At 42.4% G+C, this 9679-nt stretch overlaps 1 protein-coding gene across 1 annotated transcript in view; it reads left to right on the plus strand.

The window, feature by feature from the left end:
- The window catches only part of LOC138028860 (uncharacterized), a 31787-nt gene extending 24975 nt beyond the window's left edge, over nucleotides 1–6812 (plus strand). The window contains 10 exon segments of the mRNA XM_068876484.1: nucleotides 142–402; nucleotides 831–1133; nucleotides 1585–1959; nucleotides 2575–2658; nucleotides 2832–3047; nucleotides 3125–3214; nucleotides 3880–4154; nucleotides 5868–6033; nucleotides 6434–6553; nucleotides 6674–6812. Of these exon segments, the coding sequence (XP_068732585.1) occupies nucleotides 142–402; nucleotides 831–1133; nucleotides 1585–1959; nucleotides 2575–2658; nucleotides 2832–3047; nucleotides 3125–3214; nucleotides 3880–4154; nucleotides 5868–6033; nucleotides 6434–6544 (1881 nt within the window). The 3' untranslated portion in view covers nucleotides 6545–6553; nucleotides 6674–6812.
- The last annotated feature ends 2867 nt before the right edge of the window (nucleotides 6813–9679 follow it).

The following is a 9679-nucleotide window of genomic DNA, read 5'->3' on the forward strand; positions in this document are numbered from 1 at the left end:
AAAAAAATCCGATTCCCCGAAAGGATTTGAACCCTCATTCCTCCATCTGGGACTCGAATTCCCAAGAGTTCCATGTCCGTTTGGTTGGCATATATATTCCTGTATATCTCTGATTAATCCAAGTCTCAATTGTAATTGCAGTCTACTCCAACGTCTGCTGCATTCACCGCTCAGTTGTTTGACGCAGTTCACGGCGTAGCTTGGGCTCTCTCAGACCTGGTGAACAAAAAAGTCATCAGCCGAACGTCCGACGTGCAAACTGTACGGGACAATCTTTACCAGAAGCTACGTACTTACAATGATCCCAGCTCAGGATTTCCTAGTGCGACTGGGACAAACAACAGGATGTATTTCAATCAAGATCAAGATCCTCCTGCAGTTTATGATGTTGTGAACCTAGTGGTAAGCCAGGATGGTAAAAGCATGCCATGTTAGACATTAGGGCCGTTTATACGAGGGAAAATAAGCCGCGACTTACTCTGGCCGCGGCGTACATAATACGCGAAAGGAACTATTTATACGAGTATAAACTCCCAGGTCAGGATAAGCCGCGGCTTGAGAAACCCGTGAACTTAGATTTTGTACCATTTATACGGGGTGTTCACGTAAAGCGTAGAAGTTTTGTTACTAGAATACCTGAATTTTTATGCCTGTTGCTTTAAGCATGCAAGGTTCAGCGTTCGATAGACTTGATTTAAGTATATTGCTCTGTGATATATTAGCCGCATGAACTGTTCATAACCAAATAGCGATTTATAGTGCAACCTCAGAAGCAAAGAGCTGAATTGTTCTATGCCTCTTGTAAATGCGGATATTCTTTATCGCTTCAGGATGACAGTTGGATCACTGTTGGACAGTACGACTCTATCGCAAAGGAAATTACACTAAGAAGAGATCCAGTATTTTCTGGCGGCGTGACTTTAATTCCTGAGAAAGGTCGACCAACTTACAAGATAGCAGCGTTTTTCCCTACTCATGAAGATCTTGGCCCATTGAACACCCTCGGTCTGGAGTGGCAAGCGGCCTTCAAAGTCGCAGTGGAGCTTGTCAATTCAGGTCCCTTCAAAGTGGCTTTTACTTACGTACTTCCGAATGGTGGCTACGACGCCGACTCCTGTCGACAAGCTGCTGAGGTATAAGCTTTAGTCCGTTGTTTATGCAACGTAAAGGCCGAACCAGGAAGAGTCCAACCACAATCTACTCGTCAAACCCTTCAGTTCACGCGTTATCGGCCTCGTTTGATATCTTTTAAATAACTTGTAAGATAAGCAATGAGTTACTATCGCTATCTCTCGCAACAATGCCGAGGTCCTTTTTGAACACCAAGGAGAAGTTTTACATCAGCGCTGCCTTGACGTCAGTTAAAAAAATAAACGTTGTGGCGCCTTTTCGAAATGGATCATCCCGTTTCCGTTTCCTTCCATCGGTCGCAATGGCAAGACTTAATAGTTAGTCTTGTGCAACGCATTAGCAAATGCCAAAATGTTAATGTCATTTGTCTTAATTTTGACAAGAAGAAAAGGTTGATGCACGCTAGAATACTGCGTTCCTATGTGTTCAACGATTTTCTTCTCAATCTTGCAGAACCTTCCTGATGACACAGATCTTATCATTGGAGAAGCCAGATCAGAATGCTCCATAGCCATCGCCAAAGCAACTAAACTTAAGAACATTCCACAAATGTCTTACGCCTCTACTTCTGCGGAGCTGTCGGACAAACAGACCTATCCAAACTTCTTTCGCACCTGCGCGTCAGACGTCTACCAAGGTCAAGCCCTGGTTAAGTTAGTTCAAAGGTACAAATGGTCTCAAGTCTCCACCATTACTACAAGTGACTCATACAACGAGGACCTCGCTCTCACGTTTGCCATGGAAGTGAGGCGAAGTGGAGTCGACATTACGACCGAGCAGCGGTTTGAGGCGCATACCAAAGCGAGTATCATGGAAAATCTGAAAGAGGTACGAAATTTCTGTTTTTGAGGGTACTCGGGTTTTCCCCTTTCCTCGAAAACCAACATTTGATTGGATTTGAGTTGAGCTGACTTCATGTCGAGGTACAGTTTCCCCATTTAGTGGCCCGGGGGCCTGTTTCTCGAAAGTCCCGATAACTTCGGGACTTTCGGGCCCGAAAAGCCAGTCGTCAAACTGCAATCTGCTTAGTTTGAAAAGCTAATCCTTTAACATGTTTTTTGATGGAAGAAAAACAAAGAGGATTGCGAAGTTTGATGGTTTAGAACCTCGGCGTTGCGAAGATATGAAGGGAATTGTGGCACCCGAAATAGGCCCGAAAAGTTTCGTGACCTTTGAGAAACAGGCCACAGCCCCGAGAAAGCAGTTAATTGAGTGTCAAAAGTATTTTTGCGATAAAGGCCGCCCACCAAGCCCCGGGCAGAGAAACGTTGTGGAATAGAGGTTGTTTCCTTCATCTAACATCTGGAGATACACTCGAACTGATTCCGGCCGCGCCACATTTTCAACCTGTTGTGAGGAGATGCCAGCTGCATGTATAAACTTAGCGTTGTAATTTGTTCATGTTGATGACAAGCGACTAAATTCCAGTCGTTCTTATCTTAGATAAAGGAAAGTGGATCCGCAGTGAACCTGGTCAGTGCGGCTACTGATGACTCCGAGAAAGTATTTCAGGAAGCAATAGAACAGGTCCGTTACAAATTCGTTCCTCGATTATGGAATTTTTGTTGTGAGTGATATTATGCGTGTCTGGTTCTTGAATAGCCAATTATTAAATGAGGACAATCTCAACTTGGTTTACCTCTTAATTTCCCACAATATTTGCATCGTCTGATCCTTATGTCATCAAATCTCGTTCCCAGGGCATGACCGGCAAAGGATGGGCCTGGATCGGAACGGACGGAGCAACAACATCACCGTTTGCAGAATCTCCCAACTTGCAGCGCGCCATGCAGGGGATGATAGGCACCAGGCCCAAAAATGGTGAAGGACCTCTGTATCAAAGACTGCTAAAGATCTGGAAAGAGAAAGACGCAACCTCATTCCCAGGCCTCGTCCACTCTCCTAGAGCGCTAGAGGTTGGTGACGGTTCAGTGACATGATAATAAGGTTTCGTTTTAATGGAAACATTAATTCACTCCTGTACTCTTTCCAGGCCTCTGCATATGTTGCGCAGGTGTACGATTCCGTTCTTGCTTATGCGCACGCTCTGACAAGTCTTCATGAAGCGGGAACAATTAACAAGGTAAGGATGATGTTTGACGCTGATACCTGACAAAAATCTGAACAAACCATTTTGTGCAATATATTAAAGGGGCTATGTCACGCAAAATTATGTAATTTCATGACATCCAAAATGCCCAAGAAATAGAACGAAAGATTTCAATAACCATTGAACAACATAAAAGAAATACAACAAAAGGAAAGATGGATGGACGCAAATGGCCAAGATTGAAACGCACTGCATTTGGGTGATCTTGAAATTCGCCTGGAAAAAGGCCGTTTTTTCTCAGAATCATCTTGTTTGTGATGTAACGATAATTTTAGCAGTAAAGGAATTCCACATTACCGAGCTTTAAGCTCGTGATAAACTAAAGATTTCCTCTGAACACTCTAAAATAACGTGACATGGCCCCTTTAACTAGCCACAGCCTTGTGTTGCCCTGCATCGGGGTCCTGAAGTCTGCTTAGCATCGCGAGAATCCCCCTGCTCTGAAATTTAAGAGGACAAAAAAAAATACAATAGGGAGCCAATTTAAAATATTATTTTTTGTGTCGAACGGCATTGTGTTTTAAGCTCTACTTGGCAATGATTTTAAAAATCGAGTCAAGTGCGGACCATTTCATTGTTTTGCTACTTTACGATATGGTTAACTTGCTGTCAACTAAAGCTTGTTTTTCTTTTTTCAGTATACTCCCCGTCCGGAAGTACAAAGAGAAGTAATGGCTGAACTGCGAAAAATGAAAGATGCGAATACGGGATTTGAAAGCTCCACCGGTGGCAAGATGTTCTTCGATCCCCAACAAGACGCACCGGCTGTTTACGATGTGGTGAATTTAAATGGCGACTCGTGGATAAACGTTGGATCATACGACCCCTCCCCAGATCAAGGGCTGAGAATAAAGAAAAAGATCGTATGGCCCGGGGGGAGCTTGGTCGCTCCACCCAGTACATACCAACCAAGGTTTGTGAAGTGTTCATTGATTACTCTCCAGCCTGTTTTAAGGGTTCCGTATGACAATGTCCTTGGGTCTGGTTGTTCAAAAGCCGATTAACGCTAATCCCAGATTAAAAATTAACCAAGAAGTTTATTTCTCTACTTCAATAAACTTGTCCCGTCAGTGCTGATATTCTGCAAAAGTTGACATTAGAAGAAGTCAATATTGAAAAACAAAAATTAGCAAAAGAAACTTTTACTCAAAAGTTGAAAAAAATGAAACCAAAGTTTACGCTAATCCTGGCTTAAGTTAATCGGCTTTCGAACAACCGTTCTCTGGACTATACTTTTTTCTTGTAAGAACGTTCAGGCTGCTGAGATGAACAAAAATTTCAAGTACATACCTCTTACTAACCGAGTTCGAGGTCCGTACTGTAAGTTACGGACCGAGTTTTTTCCAGTTGATGTATGGCCCAAGCGCGAAGCGCGAGGGCCATAAATCAACGGGAAAAAACGAGGATCCGTAACTTACAGTACGGACCGAGAAAACGAGGTTAGTAAGATATTTATTGTATCTCTGAGGTTAACCGGCGCGCGGGCAAGGAAACTAGTCAAAGTGAAGTGGAAGGTTCAACTGCCACAAAGAATGCCGTGCCAAAATCCCAAAAACTAAATCTTCTTGGCTGTTAAGTTTGAAATAGTTGCTTGCAAGATTCAAACAATTTTCAGTACAAGTTTATGCAACAGAAATGACATGAAAAACTCGCTAGATGATGCTTTGTCGAAATTTTAAATTTAGCGGGCTGTACAGCGGGCCGTACTGTAGAATACGGCCCGCTAATTTAGCCAATTACAGCGCGCGTACTATCTGAGAGATATAATAAATTCTAAGAACATACCCAAGCTGAGAGTTAGTGAAGAACGTCTTTTTTTTTTCTCATTTTTCCCCGTTTTTTTTTTTTGAGTAGCATGAATAAAAGTAAAATGAATGTAAAACTGTAGTCTAACAAGACAATTAACTCAAATACTCATAGGGTGGTTTTCTTACTGCATGATATACTGAAGAACCACTCAGTGTATAGTCAAACTTAGTATACTACACAACTTTAAGATCATGTTAAGAACGTTTTCAGGCTCAAATTGCAGAAACAATGAGAACGTTCTTATAAAGAAAAAAAGAACGTATGCCCAGGATCGGCGAAGGGACTGCATTCATCTCATTCTGTCTACAGAATTGTGCGCCCCAAATTGATGGTAAAAATCAATAGATCACTGGTCAGATTTTAGCAAGTAGCCTTAATAATAACAATATGTGGCTTGCTAATTGCCCTTTCTCGCAGTCAGAGGCTGAATTGCTAAGCCCGCAGGTCCAAGAGTTCGGACCGAAGGAGCTATGAGGCCGGCATGGCGCTCGGCCCCTGACCACGATCCATGCATGACTTCGGGGGAGTAAGATAGAAATACCAGGCAAAACGCGCTCTGTTGGCAGAAGGTTGAACGTTAAATAAGATTACAGCCAAGAGAAGACTCCTATACTGTTGAATAAGACAGTTGGGAGGGAAAATGGCTCTGAGCGGCAATTGTGGATCGTCTCTTGTCAGGACATATAACGTAATTTTGAAAATGAATTGTCTTTTACTAGCATGTTTTAAGTACCGCGCATTTACTTTAGAAGGTTATGTTCTTTTTTCGGTCCTACCGCGTAAGCAATGGCCTTACTCGCCTTTTCTTTGATTTCAGTGTAAAGGAAGCGGCTGGAACCGAAGTACCTGAATCAAACGGTGTCAGCCAAGAGGGAATTGTCGCTCTGGGTGTTGTGTTTGGAATCTTCGCTATTTCTATGGGAACGTTTATTGGATACTTAATATACAGAGAGAAAAGCGGAAGACCCTCATGTGCACCGCAGGTAAATTCACAACCTTCCCTCTCTGCACACATTCATAAACAAAAAAAGATGACTTTATCAGTTCGAGAAGGTTTTTTCGGTTGTTCGGGACGGACAGACCAGGTGTAGGTAGAATCAGGTGAAAACAGAGTCATTCCCGCGATTCCGTCGAGCTTTCGACTCCGACCATAACGTCGCTATCTTTTTGTTTTCACATATTTGCAAGCTCTCCCAGAATCCGCCGGAATAAGATGTTCTTGCTCGGAAAATTATTCTCAATTGAAATAGATGCAGTGGGCTGAAATCGAGTCCCTCCGTTTCCGCGCGGCTTCGCCGCTCGATATTTGCCTCCCGCGCCAAAAACCCCACGCCAAAAATCCCGCGCCAGATGCGCAAGCTCATCTTTTTCTCTCTTTTTTAGGTCTTCAGACATGCACATGCACATCAATCACCAGTAACTGAAATATCAGCAGTCTTAAATAACGGAAATATACCAGTTATCAGAAATCAAAAGGAACCTTTAGATGTCTGATAATTAGAGGTCAGGATTCATTCGACATCAATGCGTTCAGTTGCTTGCATTATTTAATATAGTAGCAATTTGATCAGTGCCGTCAAACCTCGTCCACTGACCTCAGCAACTTTTCTTTCTGTGTTTCAGAACCCTTCGGAGCTATGGCGACAAGAGGCAAGGAAAGATCAAATCTTGAAAAGTTTCTTGGAAAAGTAAAATATTTATTGAAACGTTCGTTTCGTAGTTTCTCGACCTGCTCGACGCCAAGAAAATCTGGGATATTTTTCGAAGTGCGGTGAACGGATTCTTACAAAATTGTTGAAAACGTGAATCAACAATTTTTGCGTGTAAATATCTATGGCTTGAGTCTCAGGCCCTGTCCACACGTATCTGGATATTTTTGAATCCGCAACGTTTTCTCTGCGGATTAAAGAGTTTTCACGTTCCCACGTATCGTATTCATATCGAATTTCCCCCTTCACACTTATCGCGATTCGTTCTAGTATCCAGGACTCCTCTGTGACTATTGTCAACAGGGAATGCGCCACCAAGCGTTCTTGTGGGCGACAGATGACAAGAGAAGCGATAGCATTTCTTTCAGCGACCATGTTGAATATTTACGCTGTAAAAACTGGATCTAAGTTTGCAACGTCATCGTATTTGAAAATATACGGATTCGACCGTCCACGCGATTCCAAACTTTCTACTCCGGAGAGCGGATTGAAAAAGTTGCGGTTTCGCAGGCCGGATTCGCCGGACACGTGTGGACGGAAGGCGAATCCGAAAAGAAAAAGTTGCGGATATATCCTGATACGTATTGACGGGGCCTTAGATTCCTTCTTACAAAAGAATGGTAATTTGCCTTACATCATGACTCGGAAAGACCTTATCTATTTTTGATACATGACGCCGTTTTCAAGGAAACGCCAAAAGCTAGTTTCGACTGAATACATAAATAACGTTGCTGTGTTCTAATGTTCCTACCAAGGAAGATATTCAAAGGTCATCGGTTTGCATCAACCACTAGGCGCAGGAAATTTCTTTAACGTGGCTAACATGTAAGATCACAAATGCGTTTTTAAAGCATTTGTAAATCATCAGTCGTTAAACGATCACTAGTCGTTCTTGTTTCCAAAGATCTCGATTTTTGACGATCAACACCGAGAATAACCGGGGACGCTTTCCATTTTAATTCCATGTGGGGAATGGAAGTAGTTTTTCATCCAATTTACACGAAAACAACAAGCCTTGCATTTGTTTCTATCAAGTTATAAACTTTGTATATATGTTTCGGCTTCTATGAAGCACAGGTTTTGACCCCGCTGTATTGAGAAAATTTACTGTTGTTAGCTTAGGTTTTCCCCTAAGCCATAGACCGAATGCATAAATGGCGGCCAAAAAAATATTATTTTGTTTACGTGCTAATTACCCTCACTAGCCTCGTTTGCATGGACAGAATACAAAAGAAAGGTTGCTTGAGAGCGAGGCTAGTGAGTCTAATTAGGACATAAACAAAAGAATATATTTTTTTGACCGCCATTTATGCATTCGATCTATGTTAGGAATAATTGTTGATTTAAAATTTGTATTCGACCACAGAACTTCATTGGTTGGATCTGGTTACCATGCCATTATGTTAATATTCTCTTCGGCCTCTTATTCAAAGCGAGGCTAAAGAAACGCTTTCATTGAGGTTTACAGGAAAACTGAATATCACCACAAAAACTATTTACGTTAACTCTCTTCGACTAAGATGGAGTTGTTAACTTGTTGCACACTCTCAATTTAAAGCTGACCTATCCTTTTATGACGTGACGTTTTGTCTGCTGGTCACGCAACTGGTCACGCGGGAAACCAAGGAAACAGAGTGGAACGTGGAGACCAGATCTTTTAAAGTTGCTTTCGCTATTTATTTTGCATCTAGATGTTCGCATACTAGACTACTAGTGAAAACTTAAAATGCTCATTCCAGTTACTAAGTGTGGCAATAAATTCAAATTACATATAATTTAAAAATGATCGCCATTAATTGTATTTACAGCATCGTATTTCCAGTCCATGGTGTGGCTGGTACGCTGGCCTGACACGCGCATGCTCCGGGTCCAAATACCGCACTGACCGCTTTACCGATTTGTTTTAACACAATCAGGCTTTGTTACTTGACAACTGGGTAACTCCTAACTCCTGGGTACTCCGGAAGTGTCGGTCTCTGTCGTTTGGCCTAGGTCCATCAGTTTACTTTATTATCTAAATTCAGAATACGGTTCCCGCCAAATCACAGCCAATCCCATTGGATCTGATGACCACAACCCGCCCTTCCAAGGGGTTGCTCGTGCTTAATGCAAAATCATGGATCACGCAGCACGTTTTTTCCCGCGCAAAAATCTAGGCAAAGCCGTCCTAAAGATAGATAGTAGCGAAAACTGACCATTGTGTTTACAGCTAATTTTCAAAAGTTTCAAGTTCCGTTATTTGGCTAATTTTTTTTACTCACAACACTTTTTTATTCCTCCAAACAGAACAATTTCCGCATATAGGATAAGTGCTACTTAAATGTTCTTCTTTTGTTCAGTGATGCGTCTTTATTGGAAAAAATACGTTATTTTGATTGTGTGGTCTTCTAGATCGACGCTGAGTTCGAGTACAACTTGCTTCTCCGAAAAATACTTCTCAGTATATCATATCATATATCTTTATTTACCCCCGGATTTTTAGAGTAGCTTGGTGTAGGTAATATCTCCGAGAATTTACCCATCCAACCATGATACATCACAGAAGACAGACCACAACACCGGGAACTACATGCCCTACTCTTTGCGACAAGTTTGCGGGTTCTTTTACGTCCCACAGGATTATGAACATTGAAGGGGTCTGAGACGGGACCTCCGGCTTATCGTCCTTATCCGAGAAGACTAGAGAGTCTAACCATTTGCAGATGTAATTACAAAGGCAGCACTTTCTCCTCAGTTATTTAAAGACCCTGAGTGTTGGTCCGGCCTGAGTTGAACTCACGACCTCCCGCGTGACAGCCCGGTGTTCAACCAACTGAGCCACCGGTGCGCGGGTAAGTCAGTGCTACCACTGTTACCACTACTACTACTACTACTTCTGCTCTTACGGCCGTACCACTACTGCTACTGCCACTACTTGGAA

Source organism: Montipora capricornis, chromosome 2 (assembly GCF_036669925.1).
Source record: "Montipora capricornis isolate CH-2021 chromosome 2, ASM3666992v2, whole genome shotgun sequence".
Taxonomy (NCBI): Eukaryota; Metazoa; Cnidaria; class Anthozoa; order Scleractinia; family Acroporidae; genus Montipora; species Montipora capricornis.